At 44.8% G+C, this 18499-nt stretch overlaps 3 protein-coding genes and 1 long non-coding RNA gene across 9 annotated transcripts in view; 2 read left to right on the top strand and 2 right to left on the bottom strand.

The window, feature by feature from the left end:
- The window catches only part of DOP1B (DOP1 leucine zipper like protein B), a 51844-nt gene extending 51203 nt beyond the window's left edge, over positions 1-641 (bottom strand). The window contains exon 1 of one of the 2 annotated variants that reach the window (XM_037376480.1): positions 346-641. The gene's annotated coding sequence lies outside the window, so the exon portion shown is untranslated. The remainder of the gene's footprint in view (positions 1-345) is intronic. The other variant, XM_037376479.1, reaches the window with a different exon arrangement.
- A 233-nt stretch (positions 642-874) lies between these two features.
- On the top strand, positions 875-7435 carry LOC119142918. The gene is made up of 2 exons (XR_005102499.1): positions 875-1492; positions 1589-7435. It is a non-coding gene; the product is annotated as an uncharacterized LOC119142918 (long non-coding RNA).
- On the bottom strand, positions 6817-15140 carry LOC119142917 (carbonyl reductase [NADPH] 1-like). Of its 2 annotated transcripts, none has more exons than XM_037376488.1 (4): positions 15116-15140; positions 13399-13718; positions 9866-9973; positions 6817-8086 (listed from the first exon to the last, which is right to left on the bottom strand). In XM_037376488.1, exons 2-4 carry the CDS (start codon positions 13682-13684, stop codon positions 7650-7652), a joined length of 831 nt encoding a protein of 276 aa, XP_037232385.1. In that variant the 5' UTR covers positions 13685-13718; positions 15116-15140; the 3' UTR covers positions 6817-7649. The 2 variants fall into 2 exon arrangements, with proteins under 2 accessions (XP_037232385.1, XP_037232384.1); XM_037376487.1 differs by lacking the exon at positions 15116-15140 and adding an exon at positions 14735-14870.
- Positions 14911-18499, top strand: part of SETD4 (SET domain containing 4) — a 17564-nt gene continuing 13975 nt past the window's right edge. For 2 of the 4 annotated variants that reach the window (XR_005102498.1, XM_037376484.1), the window contains exons 1-4: positions 14911-14966; positions 16081-16183; positions 16630-16725; positions 17681-17718. Coding sequence is in view for 3 of the 4 variants with exons in the window: in XM_037376484.1 (XP_037232381.1) it covers positions 16114-16183; positions 16630-16725; positions 17681-17718 (204 nt within the window). In the remaining variant the exon portion in view is untranslated. Of the gene's footprint in view, positions 14967-15312; positions 15567-16080; positions 16184-16629; positions 16726-17680; positions 17719-18499 lie in introns of those variants that run through there. The other 2 variants (XM_037376485.1, XM_037376486.1) reach the window with 2 other exon arrangements.

The raw sequence follows: 18499 nt of genomic DNA, 5'->3' as shown, positions 1-18499 counted from the left end.
CCGGCTGCGCGCAGCACCACGCCAGGCCCGGCCGCGGCGGCACCGGGGCCCCGCTCAGGGCCCGCCCCGCGGGGTGGCGCCGGGGACCCCCAGGACCCCCGCCGGCGGACGGGCAGCCCCGCGGCGCAGCGCCCCTCCGGCTCACCCGCCAGGCGGGGACCGGCGAGCCCGTGCCGGCTGCGGCCGCGGCGGTGACAGGGACGGCTCCTCCGCCGGCGGCGAGCGGCGCTGCCCCCTCGGCCGGGCCCCCGCTGCCCCCCGCCGGCGGGCCGCCCCCAGCTGCCAGCGCGTTTCCCCCCCGCCCCTCCCCACGCGCCGCCGCCCTGCTCCCCGCCGCCCCCGTACCTGCCGGGGCTGCGCGCACCTCCCGGGCCGGCGGCGACGTGTCCCAGCCCGGCGCGGGACGGGGGGCGGCACCCGCAGTCTCTATGGCAACAGGAGGGAGCAGAAAAACCCCCTCCCGCTCCGCGAGGGCCGCGCCGCCGCCGGCAGCTGGGGCGGTACCACTGAATGCAGCGCGGGGAGCGGGAAGGCGGTGCACCGGGGCAGCAGGGCTCCGGGTGCCCCCGTCCAGCGGTGGCCGCTCTCGTCTTCACCCGGTGCCGAGCCGCGAGGGGAGGCTGCCGGTGTGGGTGAGCGCTACAGCCCGGAGCGGGTCATCCGCCACCCCCCGCGGTGAAATGGTACACCCCAGCGGGCGGGCCCGAGCGGGGCGCCGAGCGCCGCCTGGCGGCGCGGCCCGAGGAGTGCCGCCGGCAGCGGCGGGCGGGTGGCTCCGCGCTGCCCCCGTCCGTTCGCCCGTCCGCGGAGCTGCAGGGGAAGCGCGGGGCGGTGTCCCGCCGGCGGGCCGCGCCGGGGCCGCTGCCTTTGCCTGGTGCATCGGCCTCGGCTGCTCTGGACACCAGGCGGCGGCTGCGCGGAGCCGCAGCCTTGAGTGTCCCCCGCTTGCCGGCCGCAGCTGTGCGCGTCCCTGCGCGGGGCCGGCGCCTGCTCCTCCGGGCCAGGCGGGTCTCAGCGCTTCCTTGCACCAGAGCCGGGGAAGGGGCAGCAGTTTTGCTTCTGTGCCAGATGGTTTGGGGCACGAAGTTCTTCCGACAGGTGTTGTAGACGCAGCTTTCACGGGGACTCAGCTGCCACGCTTACAGTGGGCTCAGCGTCCATCTAAGAAGCCCTCTGGTCTTTACAAAAACTTGAAAGAACGTTAATGTGCTTTTCAGATTTTCAGTACTCTTATAGCGAAAAAAGAAACTAGTAAAATACACTATCATGCCAGACAAAGATTTATATCCTGTGGAAACATGTTGTTTAACCTCAGGGTTTTTTCCTTTTTTTTTTTTTTTTTTTTTTTTTTTTTTTTATTAATATGCAGCCAGAGCATAGTCCTGGTAGTTCAAAATAGCTGAAAAAATCAAGGAAAATACACCTGTTCAGTTACTCAAGATAACAGAAACTGTTAAGCTTTTGATGGATACTGTTTCAGCAGTGATCTCCTGTAAGTTTTATGTTAATATTACTCCTATTTTCTTGAGACCACTTGCCTTTCCCCTTCCTAGCTAGATTTTAATAATTTGGTATGCTTTTCTTCTAGCAAATAAAAGCTGCAGCTCCTGGCAGCTGACGAGACTGCTTTATGCATGTGCCAGAATGATGGAAGCAAGATGGGAGGGTAGGGAGGCTTCAACGTGTGCTTTTGCTCCCCAGTTGTGTACATCTCCAAAAGCTGGAGCAGGTACCAAAAGGCACCGCTAGCTTAGCTTCACATGTGCTGCCTCGCCAGAAAATCTGAGCAGCTGTTGACCAGCTTTCGTATGGCCCACGTGGCTCTCGCACATTCCATCCATTTGGGCAGTCAGCATCTGTCAGCAGGCAGTGCCGGGGTCAGCATGGACTCCTGAAAGGCTGGGTAGCCTCAGAGAAATGTGTAACACGTGGGAAATGTGTGTGATAAAAATATGAAAACGTTTTGCAGTGATTTACAGATTTATTGCAGATCTGTCAGCATTTAAAAAGACAAATCCTCAGAAATGGGGTGGTATTAGAGCACACGGTCAATCAGGTTCTAAATTCAGATGGGGTCTTCCTCCTAACAAAATAAACTGTTTGGATCCTTCAAATATAACATTTTTCCTTAGGTATACACAGCAGGAAATATTTTCAGTACCACAGACATCAATATAGCTTATCTTTCCAAACTGCAATGCAATCAATTTAAGTTTCAATTTCTAAATTTTAGGGTTTTGTAACTTTTGAAGTAGCTTAGCTTACTTCTTGCAAATGAAGGTTAGTGCTTGAATACGTGCCCGAATGAGCAAAGAAGTCTTATTTTTGATGTTGTCCTTAGCACATGATATCAATGTCCTAAAGTATGTCAAATTAGTTGGGATATTTTCAAATTCATTTCTGAGGGTTTGCTATCTCTTTAGAAGTTCTTTTTCTTGCAAATTTATGGGGTTTGACTGAACCAGTTGTATATGGGTGCCTAACCATGTTAATTTCATTCTGATCTGAACCTATTTGGCATTTCTACCACAAGATGTCTTCTAGAACTTCAAAGAATCAGGCAGGCAGGCAGGCGGAGGAGAGGGATCCTCCTGGGCTCCTGCTGAGAGAATGGCAGCAGTATCAGATCAGCCACCAGCAGGCACCAGAGCATCTCCTGATGGAGAGAGGCGCCACGGAAGCACACAGCCTGCTGGGAACCTTTGATCATAATGTGCACCAAAAGTGACCACCCTTCCAACCAATGTACTTCTCTGCTTGGGTCCTTACAAATCTGCTGGATGGCAAATTATTTGAAAAATAATTCCTAATGCTGTTTTTTGTATCAGAGGTTACGCTAATCGAAAGCATGCCTATCGTACTAACTATTCAAAACTTCTTTCCAGGAAGGGCTATAAATCAGTTTGTTATACGCACCATGGCAGCACTGCCCATGCTAAATCCTGGCCCCTGGGATGGGAATCAAGTAATAGATTTACTGATGTAATCACTTCTGGAGACAGCCAGGCTGCATTTCAATCGAACGAACATTCACATTAACTTCCACGTGATGTTAACATGAATCTGTTTCGTACTGGAAAAAGTCTACTCCAATCATACAGCGCTTGACAGATTTTTTTAATTTATTTTTAGAAATATCCCTCACAATTTAAAATATGACATTTCTACCATGAAACTATGTAGTGTTTCTATTATTTAGTGAGGGAACTCTAACAAGTTGCTTGCTTTCAGTATTTTATCTCCCTAGCAGAGTCTAAACCAATACATTCACAAAACACCGGAGCCACTAGTGCCTTATGGTCACTAAATACTGTATAACTTAAAGCAGACATGCCCATCACATCAAGGCATCTGAGTATGTGGGTATGTACCTGTAGAGGGACAGGGTAGGATTTTTAAGAGTGCTGAGTAACCGCAACAGTAGATCAGTGAGCAGGGTTCAAAGACAAGACAAGAATCCAAACTGGGATATGTGAAGCTGGGTTTTACTCATTCAGATGTAAGTGCTATGAATAGCTGACCTTGTGAAGAGATCTACCAATGATGAAAACTGGCCTCCAAGACCAGAATTTTGTCCAGCTGACAGTTTCCTTTATAGTCAGTTCCAAAATGAAGTCTTTGCAGAACAAAAACAAAACCTGAAGAATTTCCATTGTAAAACATCATTATTGTTCCTTCTCTTTTTTCAGTATTTGAGATTAGTAAAGGAGTGGTTTTAGCTTTTTAATGTGAGACTGGAGTTCGAATTATATTGTCCATTTAAGTCTTTAAGTAATACTGGGCAGCATATATAATTAAATTTTCTAGGCACAGTTTTAGGCTGAGAGGAACGCCACAGCATTCAAAGTCAGAACGCTGCCTATATGTTGGGTTATACTACAAGAGATGGGTTTAATTAAAATTATCTGTGGACGTAAATGAATTCTCAAGAGCTCTTGTAATCATTATTTATATAGGAAAACACTTAAATGGAAAATTTAAGGAAACATGTTAAGATGGGTATATTCTCTTCAACTTCTTAGGTAAACTGACCTCAAACTCTCTAGGCATGCCTACAGTGCAGCTTTGAAAATAAAGTGCCCTCCACTATGCAGTACTGGAACCATCACGGACACAAAAAGTCTGGCCCACACTGCAGTTATAAGCATTGCAGGGGATCCAGATAGAAATGACCTGGTTGTAATACCCTTTATGTTCAAAGAAGTTTAGATGAGAGCAGTCTCCTTACTGATTGCCTCCATACCTTCAGATCACTGGCTTTGCAAAGCAAAGCTCTGCCAAACAGCCGGCCTACTACAGCCTTTGAAAGTGATGGCTGCATTGTTAACTTGCACACTGGGATGTCTGCAGCTTCTCTTTCAGAAAGTCCCAGCAGCTTTGCACAGCGTTTATATTCAGCTGATGCAGCAGCAGGTACAGCTTCCACTCCTAAAGTTTTGCCACTGCTGCCTGCCTGCATCCCGCACAAGCTACGGCATCCCCAAGAAACTGCCTCCACTGAGCTCTCACAATTGTGAATCCAGGTCCTTCATTGTCCCACATCACCACAGCTACTGCATTGCCAGCCATTTTCTTTGGCTAATAAATTTCAAAGTAAAAATAGCAGTGACATGCTGTAAAAAGAAAAACAGTAAATCACGCATAAAGTTTTTACACAGTACAACAGACCATTATTATTTCATCCCCTTCCTAACCCTTACACTTTACACAATTACTACTCAGCAAGCGTGCCAGAATCTGAAAGCAACAAAATACTTCAGACACAACGGACATGGGAGAGAAGCAGGGAGAGAGCTTAAAAAAAAAATAATTTTTTTTTGTTGAACAGCGCAAGCCCTGTCCAAAGATTCAGCCTGCCATTCAGCCTGCCACTCATGCCATACAGCCTGTTCTCCGATTCTGCTCTCAGCAAACAGCCCTCCCCTGGCAGCTTGCCCGGTGCAATCCCAGCTCTCTTCCCAGGACACAGTTCTACTGGTGTCACTAGGATATCTGCTTCTCCTGCTTAAATTCCTTCCTGACTCTGAGTGGTCCTCTGAACAGCCAGTATTTTCTGCCTGTTGTTTCCACCGCCTACAGATGAGGTTGTATGTGTCCACACAGCTGATACTCCTTCCTCAAGTACCCCACCACAGCTGCAAAGGTTGTGAAAAGATCTGTCCTCTGTTCTTTCTGTTCGTACCAGAAGAAACTGTCTGTATATTTGACCATGAAATATGACGTTTCTGAAGATGATTACTTAGCCATAATTTTCCACTTTGCTTCCTTACCCTAAAATGGGGTAAGAAACAAAGAACAAGCACTGTGAAAGGGCTTAATATAAGAATTTGAAATACACCTTCTGTAAAACTTTCTAACGTATAATAATTTGTTTGGCTTGAATGTAAAACAAACCACCAAAGCTACCAAAACTAAACCCAGATCTTGAGTTTGACTTAAGAAGGCACTTTATAGAGCACAGGGGATACTTACAAACTAATTTGTTTTTAACAATGGATACTACCGGCTACAGTAAACACACCTAGGACTTTCATAGTCTAGACTTTGCACAAACCATGTGAAAGCCAGGTCAAGGTTTGTTTGGGAAGTTTGTACATGCCAGCCAGTACATGTACCAGAAGGGTACATAACTTTTGAAATTTAATGACTCAAGCAGCATTTAAAGTATGAAGAACTAGGTGTGATTCTCCACTGTTGGGTTACATCTCAAAGTCATGCACAAACTACTGCTAAATCAGAACAGCCATATTTTGTTTTGCTGAGATACCATTAACACAACTAGAAAAGCATACACAAACCATGGTTCTTTCTGTTGCCTAACAGAATGACAAGTTCCTGTACGAAGTGGATGGCTTTTGGAACTATCATACTGTAGGCAGCCTGCAGATAGTATGTAAAATGCATTAAAAAGTTTATACAGGGATTTTCTAACTGATCTTTTGCCCTTTAGTTTAAGGCCTCTGAGAATTTTTTTTCTTCGTAAGAGAATAGGTTACTGTGAGAACATTTGGAGCAGTAACTCATCCTTCTCTTCAAGTTCTGGGGCATGACTCATTTGGCAATACTTCCACTTTTATAAAAACAATAGCTACTGTATTCTTAAAAGACCAACTAATAATCACACCTTTTTTTTTCTGTGCTGATAAGCCGTTACTGAAACCACACATATTATTTATGTCCAATGCCTTTCACTCCAAGGCTTCCCTGAACACAAATCGTACCAGGGGACGCCAATGTATAACCTGATCAGCTAAGCCACTTTGGCACTGTCTTGCTGACTCTGCATTAACAAGCCCATTACTGATTTTTCATTACTAATGACAGGTTTATAGGCACTTGTTTCTAGATTCTTCAGCTTCTGGCAGCAAGAGAACAGGGCAGCAGCACCTTGCTCTTCAGGGAAGAAAGGGCAGGGCCCCAGAGCCTGCCACAGCTTTTGGGCTGGCTGGCAAGACTTGATGGAGAATGGGCTGCATGGTTATAGCCAGTGGGTGACTAAACCACTAAGCCACTCAGCTCCACTTCTACGGCTTGAGGTGCTGTGGCAACCTTTCAAGATTCAGCATTTGAAAGAAAATAACCAGCATTTAAAATGAGGAAGCAAATTTAGCACTCTCCACATTACTGCTTCCTCTGCTTGCGATTTTGCTTAATGACTTGTTTTGGTTGCCATCATTGGTTGCCATTATGTTTCAGTCCTATCCTGCAATATTATTGTAACAATTACAGTTCATTTTCTCTACTACACGAAGAGCACTTAATCCAGGTTTGTAATAATCTGACTGTGCAAGAAATGAACTGGAAGTTCTGAGAGAGTTTACTATATCAATTCTATAGTTTATTTTCTCTTTATATAGTCCAAAGATCACACATTCCAGCTACAAACTTAGCTGCAGAAAATGAAAGTGTATTTTCAAACATCATAAATTTTTAGTATCAGAATAAGCCAGTTGGATGAAGACAAAACAGGAAGTAATCATTTATTGACATACATATTAATAAAGCCAACTGATTAAGTTTTCCTATTAATGGTATATCACCGCTGTTTTTATTTTCACCTAATTCCATTTTTTACCGATAGTAATGAGCCTCTATATAGCAGTGATTCTGTTCTGGTCTTATTAATCTCCCCCCAGACTGGTCATACTGCAGCTCTAAGGATGACCCCCTCCCCCCTTTAAGAAACCCCATACAACCTCAAGAAGCAGTTATGGTCCCTTGAAAGAGATCTATTGTGCTGAGAATGTGTAAGGCATCTGCTTCCTCATCCTAACTCCATGGCAGAGACCTGTCTCACGGTGAGTGGAAGAAGGGTTGGCAATGACTTAATTAAGAGTAAATTCACGTAAATAAGGTCAGGCACCTCTACATTAGGACCAGATTAGCCAGTATCATCTTGGCTGGAACGCCCACAAAACAGATTCCAGGCTACACAGTCAATACTGTGAGCAGGCTAATGCAGACTGTTGGGAAGTGTAGCCTAGCACAGACTTAATACCAGAGGAGTACCCTAACTGTAATGCTCGTTGCAATGGTAAAGGACCCTGCTGCTGCTGGGGATGGGATAAGACTGCTCTGGGTAATAGCCCTACCACAGAACAGGCCAATTCACATCATATCACCACTTGCACAAGTCCACACACACAAGCTTACCAGGTTCGAACAGTCTTGTTACTAAGAAACTGGCCATGAGGACCATCAGCATCCAAAGGCAAAAGGGCCAAATAAACTGGGGTCTCAGCCCCTTCATCTGGTGATTTAGTGGCTTTAGGACCTGCCATGTCTGTTCTCACCCATCCAGGACAGCAGGCATTGAGAAGGATGTGGTCACCTTTTCTTTTCTCATTTAACATCCGGGCTTGAATCCTGGACAAGACTGTGACACCAATTTTGGATACCCCATAGGCAGTATTTGGCCATCCTTCTTTCTCATGCACACTTTTCTTGGTATCTTCCACAAATTTGGTCATGAGTTCCACTAACTCGTCCTCAGTGATTGTGTTGCTGCGAAACTTTTGCTGTAGTTCTTGGCTGCAGCCTCCCAGAGCTGAGCTACTTACCATACTAGAGACATTCACCACTCTACCTGGTAAAAGAGAATAGACTGATTAGTTTCACACATATTAAACAAGCCCAGACATTGAGGTGGACTTGCTCTACAGTTACATATTCACTACATAGGTGAATACCTGTGAAATATTTTGTGTGGGTTATTTTGTAGAGCTGCTGGAAGATCACAGTGAACTGTCAAGTGTTTCTAGTGTATTCTATTACAGAGTGTAATTTAAGGTGTAAACCTGCAAAAGCTCCCTATTGAACTTCAGGTATGCTCCCAGGAAATAGTCTGTTACTACTATGAATATGCCTACAGATTGTAAGTGGTTTTCTCAGTAATGGTAGCCAGACCTTACTCTCAAAGTTCTGGTTGAAAACATTTTCACTTCTGCTCAAGTAATGGGCCGTGACAATGTACCTCAAAAGCCAGAATAATACAGAGTTCAGGAAAAGCAATCTAGTTCTTAATGCAGGGAGACCGTCAGCTTGTTTAGAGAATACTCAAAGATTTACAAACCCCAGCATGCAAAACTGCAGTAAGCTATTCATATCCCAGCACTTCAGTACAGAGGAACAAGTCAGCTGAATCAGTAATTCACTCATCTTCTCCAAAATTATGTTCCACCATTTCCCTCTTTCTTGCTAGTTCACAGCCATTCAGGCAATGAACTAGAGAACGAACATAAGAATTTAGAACTTAAAAACAAAAGAAATTAACTTTTTCTGTTAATTACTTTATTAACACACTCATCCTTCACCCCTACCGCAAGAGGACTATATTGCAATTTTGGCACTGTTTACTCTCTCCCTTACTGTCCCACCAAATTAATTTACTATGTCCTTTCCTTCCTCCCTAGGGACTAACTGTTCCCAACTTCTCTCTTATCTACTTGACTTCTTCTCTTTTAAAAACCTACATGTATTTAAATGTTTGTACATTTCATTTATAGCAGCAAGCACCTAAATATCCATTAAAACATCTAGTGATCACAAGTCTTGAAAAGAACTACATTTAAAAAACCCCACAAACCCTTAGATTTGGTGTAGGCGTTAGATCCAAATACCCTCCTTTCAAATAATCTTTGATGTCAGTAGCATTCTAGGGCACTTCCGTGCTCCAGGTTTTGAGAACGGAAGCATTCTGTGCAGGACAGTTGTCCAATGATTACAGACTACTTGCATGTTGCTAACACCTCTTTTATTATTGATGCATCCATCTTCCTTGACCCTGCCCCATTCTATTTGCCATTTGTATAAAGGGTTTCCTTTCAGTTACTCCTAACATCACCAAATCACAGCAACAATGTACACCTTCAACTGTCATTTTTAACTACATCACTAGATGCTTGCAAATACAGCAAGGGCTGCAGTCTAGATTGAGACAGACCAACAGCGTACTGGGAAGGTTTCTCCAGCAGTAGCAAGAACACGCATGTCACATCGAACACAGTTGAAACGCTATTTTTACGTACTTCCTCATACTAGTTGTATCATCAAAATGTCCTTGCTTTAAAGAGGACAATTTATGTAGGGAGTTAACACGGGCAACTTCTCTCTGTGTTCTTAAGGGCACCACAAGAATTCCACTTCAATATGTAACAGAAGAATGTGACCAGTTTGAAAGTAGATTTAAATCTACATAGTGGAGACATTCTGGGGGTCAAGAAATGCCATGTTCTCTTATCTACAGTACAGCAAGGTACACTCCTCTTGCTATGGGGCAGTGTGCATCTGAGACTGGACAGGATTTTCCTATTTAATGAGGACAAAAACTAATGTAAAACTATTTCTCTACTTATGTTACACTTACCATAAGGCTTCACAAGAGGCAACAACTCTGTGCAAACGTTCCTGGTTCCAAAAAAGTTTGTCCTCAGCGTAACCTCTGCTTGGACCGCAAATGGAGTTGTGTCATGAACTTTTCATATGAGGTGGTAGCAAGGGAAGGAAGAAAAATAAAATAATAAAAAACATTAGAATTGTACTACTGTTTGAAAGGAAATTACCAAACCCCAAAAGTTTCTTAGGTCCTTCTGATTTTGTTTCTTTTTATAATTAAGAAACAGGTATATGATCAGTTAAAATATGCAAAAAAAAGCAACATTATTAACATTCACATTCTTGTTAATGAAAAGACCTAGCTCTGCAATATTATATTAACAATGAGCTAATCATGTTTTCACCTTTTCTTAGCTGAGGGTTTTAGCTTTGCCCCAGGAGAGCCAGTTGCATCACCCTGTAGAGTCACTTGCCAACCCACAGGCTGCTTGTCTTTCTGCCTTTTACACGGAAGACACAAGGGAAGACTGCTCTCACAGGACGTGCTGGCCAACCTGCCCACTGACCTGCCTGTACCTACTCACACCCAGCGAACAGTCTGTACCGTCTCTACCACATACAAACACACTTTGAGGTGCCCTCTCCTCCAAAATGCATAGCACAGCACTTTGCCACCATCCTGACATGCCAGGGAATGGGAGGGGGCAGAGGGGAAATTGGAAAGGAAGAACCTGAATCTAAGATGCTGTCACTGAAGATGCAAAAGTTAGATTACCATCCTGGTACTGCCATCCAACAACAGGGTAGACAACTGCTTCTATATCCTGACTCTTACATTGTCATGTCTCGGGTTCTTAGCTGGGACTTGAAGTCAGCACACTGTCGAACTGCAACATACACTGTAAAACCTTCTATAAAGAATGCAGGGATAAGATTTGGTGCAGTTTGAAGAAAACAAAAAGTCCCAACCAATCCCAAAAGTGATAAATACTCATGTCATAAATCACCCTGTGAACTGCCAGATCTATGCCAACACAAGCAAAACAGTGGGAATCAGCAGCTAGGAAAGGGAGCTGACTTAGGTAGACATACGCAGACCATGGAACTGCACTGTAAAGATACAATTTCAGGCAGAATTGACAGCTTGCCACCACCAAAAGTGGGGGAGGATGTGCTATCAGCTGACAATTTGGCTCACCAATAACCCACCTGCTATGCATCCTCTACTTTGAGGGGGAGTAAGAGTTAAAGTAACAGCATTCCTCCTCTTCTGCTACAGGCCCTATCTCCACAGTGATGAAGGCCACCTACATAGGTTAGGCAGGTCTTCACGGCCCAGACCTATGCTAACTCAAAAGAGAAGCAGTAACAGGTCATTTAGTATTCAATGTAGTTGTGTTTTTATTGCAAAACACAGCTTTAATGACTCATGTTCTCAAGCAATAGGCACTGATGGCATCAAGTTTTTGCAAAGCACTTGGCTGCATTTTAATGAGACATGAAGCCAGATCATGACATATTGCTACATAACTCCAAACTCCTGCTTCCATACCCACTTTGCAAGGGAGAAGCTTCCCTGCACTCAAAAACCCACTCACATTTGCCTAACATGATATATTACTTGTAACATCTGATAGATACATACTCCTTTGATTTAACAAGCATTACTAAAACAACTGTTTTCACAGAAACTCATTCAGAAGGCAGCCCACAGGTACATAATCATTTCATACAGGAACAGTTTTTGCTGGACTATCTGTAGTGCAGCACAAAACCAGAATAATAAGTTAAGTTTAATGGCAAATCTAATCTTTGACAGACAGCAACAACACATAACACCACAATAAAGAAAGGAAAGCATAAATTCTGGGATGGCAGCTGAAACCTGGTGAGGCAAGAAGCAAGCTCAGGTAGAAACATCAGTCTTGGAAGATGTCACAGCAAGTTCTTACACAAGTGTTAAACCTTCTAACCTCTGGACTAAATACTTACACAACATTTACAACTGGCTTCTTTCTCACATTTCTTAGTTGTATGACCTACTGCTGACTCATAGTGAGATGTCAGCTTGAAGGTCTAGGCTAAACATCTGGAATCAACTTCCAAATAGAAAAATCTATGATGTAGTAAAGGAAGTAACAGAAACTCCACTGCTTATGCTATTTTAACTATTTATCTGTTCAGTGGCTCCATGATAATAAATCTAAGCTCTAGCAAATCTTGCTGCAGCAACATGAGGAGTTCTATTTCACCTGTCCAAGTATCCACTTTGATAGAGGCTACAGCTACTGCACAGTCAGCAACAGGAAACACACACTGCACTCCAATTGCTGTAGTTGCAGCCTAGTCTTACTCAAACTCACTATCACTAGAAAGTTGAGCTAAGGCCCTGATTACGAATGGAAGAAATACTGCTCTGAGCTCCTGCAGTCTTTATGACTGATAAGCATGGACAGAGATACAATCTTTTAACTGTTGCTGCAAGGTTTTAACACCTGTCTTGAGGCCATCCTGAAGCTCAGGCAATCATATTAAGAGTTGCCTCCTATTAAGCTGATCTTGAACACAAGCAATCTTGCAAAGTATACAGTTACTGGACTTCAGAACATCACTGCTGCACTCCCACTACATGAGAAGCTCCATCCCCAGCAGTAGCTGATGTTTGATCCATACTACCTGACAGGCCTCCTTAACTCGTGCTGTGAGCAGACAAGCGAGCACAACACTGTGCTTGAACAGTTACATGACCTAACTGGACACCAGCCAAAGAGATTAAAAAGCCCACAGAAACCAACCAAACAAAAAACCCCAACAAACCAAAACCACCAGAAAATATGGAAAGATCAGGTTTGTAATGACAAGGAAATGAATGAGTAGTCATGCTTGTGATTTGTTTCTATCTGGAGGCTAACGTAATTCTCAACTTGTTTTTATAGACACCTACAAGGAGAACACACTCTTCTACCTTACAACTGCTGTGTCTTCCTCGCTTTCCCTGCCTTACTGTCCACTAGAACATGAAAGGGTTAAATTCTTGCTCAGCACAGCAAGATTTAGGTTAACTGTTCTATAGGTAACTGAATGGTCTGACAAAGTCAAAGATAAGTAAAGATGACAAATCAGCCAGGGTGCAGGGTTCCTTTTTATCAACTGGAACCCTTCAGCAGGTAATGCATAGAAGAAAGCACGAGGCTTGCAGGAGAGGAAAACACAGAACCCGAGGAACATGGCTGATATTCATACAGATCATGGGCTCCCACAGGCCTGGGGAAATTCACGGGCACTGAGGCAATAACCCAACTCTGCTCATGTGCACTGGGTGCCTTAAGTATTTTCATGCTCTCCGTGTGATGTAATACAATACTCCAGGAAAGCATCTTTAGGGCTAACTTCGCATTAGAGGAAGAGCCGTTTCACAGCATCCTCTCATCATGTTTAAAAACCAGAAGCACTGCTACTGGCACATAAGTCCCGTAAAAGAAACTTTGCAAAATCCTTGATACACCTACTATCCTTCTCCACACAGCTTTGTAGCACATAGGACTATTCCAGACAGTTTCCTACCTTTGAAAGCAATCCCTGCATTGTTAACCAGCACATTCAGCCCTCCATATTTCTCCTTTAGGAAATCACGGAGAGCTCTGATGCTCTGCAGATCATCGATATCCAGCTGATGGAAGAGTGGACGCAGCCCTTCCTCCTGGAGCTTTGCCACTGCTTCCTGGCCACGGCCAGGGTCTCGGGCTGTCAGGTACACGTCCCCTGGGAACTGCTTGCACAGAGCCCGCACAATTGCGAATCCAATCCCTTTGTTGGACCCAGTCACCACAGCCACTGGCACGTTGGACATTGTCTTCTCTAAATGTATGACAAAGTGACAGTAACTGCAAACAGCAAAGAAATTTTCACACTCAGATGGACAAAGATGGCTATCTGAAAATGGATTAAAGTGTTTTTTTCTTTAAAATCGTATTTAGAATTCTAATTTGAATTATAAAAACTACATTAGAGTGCAAGTAACTATAACTTAGTAAAGTAGCATGAGGCATGCATGGGCAGAGACATACAGATTTAGTGTTAATGTTTTGAAGAAAGCTCAACCAGTAACTGGGTTTAAAAAAAAAAAGTCAATAACTAATCTTTAGTGGTACATTAACTTTTGATGGGAGTAAGTTCTTCTGCAGATACACCTTACAGGAATACCATTTCTGTCTTTTAAGGATATTCAACTGGTTCAGTTCAAGCACTGAAGCAAAGGGTGAACAACTCGGGCTCAAAAAAGGGGAGTAGCTTGATCTTCAAGTATCAGGCCAGAGAACCAATTCTAGCATTTTCAGAAGAAAACAGTGGAACATAAATTGACTACATGTTTCTTCTGTTTAACACTCCAGTCAGCTCTAGCTACAAAACCTGCTTGCTGCTTTTACTCCAGACATAACATGCTTGAAAAATACGCATTTCCCCCATAAAAGCAAGTTTAAAACGCTGGGTTTGTCCACTTCCGACTTAATTGCCACCTCCCTTCCAAATCAGCTCGTAACTGACCACAAGCAGACATCTAGCTTGGGTGAAGTCCCAATCAGCTCCTAGAAGCCTGCCCAGCTATACTGACTGACTTCACCAGGGCCAGGAGCCACCCCCCGGCTCACCACCAAGGTCCCACCTCGCCGCAAACCAGCACGTTTCACTCACTACCACCTCCTCAGGACCGGTTTTTCTGCTTAAGGGGAACGCAAAGCAAACCCGCGAGCCACGACGAAGCCCGACTTCCCAGGGGACCCCCTCCTCCCCGCGGGGCCACCACGGCCGTCCTGCGGCCCCGCCGCGCCCCGCACAGGGACGGAAAGCGGCGAGAAGCTGCGGGTGGGCCCAGAGGGGCAGCCAGCCCTCCCTCACCCACCTCCAGCAGTGGTGCCTTCCTCCTCGCTCCCCAACTCTACGCGGCGACGAGAGGACGAGCTGGCCGCCAGCCACACACGCCCACACACCGCGGGTGACGGCGGCGAACGCGCCTAAGATGGCGGCGGCGACGCCCCGCCTCCTGCGGCGGGCGGGGGCGGGGCGGGGGCGGGGCGGGCGAGGGCCTGAGGCGGCCAGGGACAGGGTGGCCGCGCGTGCGCCCTCTCCGGCAGGTGGGCTGGCGGGGGTGGGGGATGCCGGGCAGCGCATCCGCCTTTGCCCTCTCCCTCGTTGCGGTTTCAGCCCGGGAGGGAATGGGGAGCTGGAGCTGGGTCGCCCCGGGGTGGTGGGGTTTCTCGTTACACTCCTCAGTCTCCACTACCTTAAAATGCCGGGGGCATAGGCGGCCCCAAGCGGCGTCCGCTTCTCTGGGGCGATGCGGGGCCTTGCCGGTCAGAGCGGGAGGGGCGGAGCGGCCCAGCGTGCGGCGGGAAGCGCCAGCGCTCCCTCAGCGGTTCCGCCCCGCTCTGGGGCGCGCAGCGGGTCGCCCGTCACTGGCGGCCGCACGGCTTGTCCCGAGCTGCCGGGGGGGGGGGTGTGCTGTTAGACCAGCCCCCTCAGCGCCGGGGGACAGGGTGGCTGGCGTCTTCAGGCGTGCTGGCGGCGGGGGAGGCGTGCCGCGGAGGGGGGAGAGCTGCGCGGCGGCGTGCCCGGCCTTCTGCCCCGCCGTTCGGCGCGCCCTCGCTTCAGGCGGTCCCTGCGCTCCTGAGGCTCAGCTAAAGGCGGTGCTGGCACGGGGAAATTAAATACACCTTTCAACAACAGACCGAGGTGTAAGGAGCGTGGCTGATACAGCTCAGTTTATCGTGCATGCTGGAGTGTGGAGCTGCGCTGTGCCACGGTGCTGCACCGGGCCGGCGCTTCTGGTCAGCACAGGGGGGGCGAGAGGTTTTCTGCAGCGTGTGCGGTTAGAGACCCCCATTCTGCTCTTGTTATTTGAAGAAACAAACTGCAGAGGCTGTTTATGCCCATTAATTTTCCATAATTGTAATACATTAGCTGTTTTAAAACTCGGTTGTGTGCCCATGAACACGGGTGTCTCGTTTCCTTTAGAGGGTTATGGCCGTGCCTCGGCCAGGGTGATGTTTGGGAGGTAAGGGCTTCCCGCCTTTCCTCATCCCTTTCACCCACCCTCCTCTAGGTGTTTGCTTCTAGTGTGTTTCCTAAACTTTAGAGACACAGCTTATTAAACAGTCAGTGCTCTGATTTTATTGAGATAAAAGAAACATGTACTATTTGAAAGGGACTTAAAGATATTTTTAAGTAACTTTTTTTTTTTTAATTCAGGTTGTCTAAATAAGGCAAAATCTGTTACTTAATATGAAGAAAAACAGAGGTCGAACAGGCCGAAAGAGAAGAAGAAAACACTTGCAGAGTTTTATGGGTGGAGGTACTGTCCCTGGAAGTATTGCTAAATAATAAAATAACCAATTGTTTGTCAGGGTGTCATGATGTATATTTGTCAAACTATCTTTGTAGTTTGAAAATAACATTCATAAATGTTAGCTTTTTCTATGTAAATATTCTAGCATTAGTTTAGAATCCCAAGCAGAGCATCGTGATTATGAGCTCTCTTTTCTGGCTAATGGCAAGTACTACATTACTCTTTAATTCCTTGACCCTTGAATATGCTGAATAACTCCTACAGTGTGAGAGCTCCTGGTGCCCAGAACTTTGTAAACTAGTTGGAGGGGAGCCTTTCTTGCTATTCTATTATGCTGTACTACAATGTCCAAAACACAGTTTTTCTGACTATACAGTAAAAATTTTCAATTTTCTTGATTTTCCAACAGAGTGCTATTTTATAGCATTAATCCCCTCATTTTTTATTTTTAGTCAACTGCAGTCAAAAGCTGGAATACATTAAACTTAAGAAGTGGCTGAAAAACAGAGGATTTGAAGACAGTAATTTAAGGCCAGCAGAGTTCTGGGGTAATGTTTTAATTATGTATTGGTGGTATGAATTTCTGATTCTTCTAAGAATATTATATTCCTGCTTTCATTTTGAACCCCACACTTGGTTGGCGTCAGGAAAAAAAAAAAACAGTTACGGTTGGTCTTTTAAGGACTTCTGGCAAATGCACATGAATGCCATCTAATGTAAACAAGTAGGTATGGAGGCCTGAAGTAGTATGAACTGTTTCTTACATAAAGATGATCTCATGTAAAACTCTTGTACAAGAATACTCTGGTATGCTGCAAAACGTGCACACCTATGCTGAATTCCTTGTAGAAATTCTTAGTGTCAGTAGCACAGTTTTAAAGAAGAAAGTAGTATCTCTTTAAGCATTTCCAGTATCAGAATCTAACCTAGTTATCATTTCTTCATCTTTTTTTTCCCCCATGCAAGTTCAGCAGATCTAGTGATACAGATAAGTAAATGATTTTAGAGCTGGGATTAACTTTGAACTGTTTACAGTAAAGGTATATACTTGTATTTTTTCTCTTTAAGTAGATTATGTTACAAAACTTTTTCAATATTAAATAGTAGAGAGAATAGCATGAATCAAAGAAAAACATTGTAAATAGAAATTTTAAAGTTTAGTTAAAACTCTGAAACCAAGAACAGCAGCCAGTGATGAAAGATGTGTTTAAAGAAAAAAATTAGGAAAAAGAAGTTGAGTATAAAGAACTGGACAGGAAGTGTTGCAGGAGATTCAGGGAAGGGCTTTCACAGGATCCTGAAAAGTAAAAAGAGAATCAGAGAACAAAGAAATAAGGTATATATATGGAACAATCCATAACCAGCTTTTATGATTTGTAAGAGATAATGTATGTTCTTTTAGAGCTTTTCCTTGCTGGTCTGTTAATTTATTGCAGCTTATCATAGTCTCCTGTATTTTACACATATACATGTATTTAAGCATCCTCTTTGTTCTCATTTCAGATACAGGAAGAGGACTGATGACAACAAAGGCTCTTCAGGTTAGTAATGTTGATTGTCATGCAAGAGCTCCTCAGATTTTTTTTAGATATAATAACTTTTGCAACAAACAAAGCTCAAAATTCCAGACAAAGTCTTCACAGTTCCTGTTGTGAATGTAGTTTCCAGCTAATACCAGAATTTGCAGTGTTAGGATATCTGGGAGGGCTTGTTGGATGAAGACATTCCTGTTTACATTTACAGAGATTTGGTATATAGTCTCGTGTTTCAGTTTAAGGCAATCAGTGGCTAACTGAAACCAGAAGGAGCAGGCCCCTTCCCCCCTGTATGCCTTCTCCCTCAGCTGCTGGCTCCCCTAGCTTCCTTTGCATTGACTGTAACAGTCTTTCCCATTTGTGTGGTGAGTTGCTTTAGGAAGTTAAAGTAACAGAAAACTGTCTTCAAAAAAATTATTAGTTTCAATTGCTTTGCTCCTTGAAATCTCTGACCTTGGTTAGACAAGTGCTGGTACAAAGGGAGGAATGGCTTATCAGGGAGGGGGATGGAGGAAAGGAATGGGTTTGTAAGCAGCATTTGGCTTTAGATTGTTTTAGCCATAATATGAAACTACAGATTTAACCTCATGTTGACAGCACGGGTCATTTTGGTAGACCAGCTAATAGAAACATAATTTCTCAGACGTTCCCAGCAGAAAAGGGGAATGATACAAAAAATACCTTGCCTTTCAGATATTGGCGGAGAAAGGCTGAACTCTGACTGAATAGTGTCTCTCAGAAAATAGGCTTGTTGGAGACGTTTCCTAACTGGCATGAGAATAGTATA

The sequence above is a fragment of the Falco rusticolus genome, chromosome 2 (genome assembly GCF_015220075.1).
Source record: "Falco rusticolus isolate bFalRus1 chromosome 2, bFalRus1.pri, whole genome shotgun sequence".
NCBI lineage: Eukaryota > Metazoa > Chordata > Aves > Falconiformes > Falconidae > Falco > Falco rusticolus.
Note: the sequence above shows the minus strand (reverse complement) of the source record. Positions and strands in the feature narration are given on the sequence as shown.

Coding starts and splice junctions, on each gene's coding strand:
- LOC119142917 (XM_037376488.1), bottom strand. CDS start 13,684: ATGTCCAACGTGCCAGTGGCTGTGGTGACTGGGTCCAACAAAGGGATT. Junction 9,974..13,398: donor TGCAGGGATTGCTTTCAAAG/GTAGGAAACTGT, acceptor TCATATGAAAAG/TTCATGACACAACTCCATTT. Junction 8,087..9,865: donor GCCTCTTGTGAAGCCTTATG/GTAAGTGTAACA, acceptor CTCTTTTACCAG/GTAGAGTGGTGAATGTCTCT.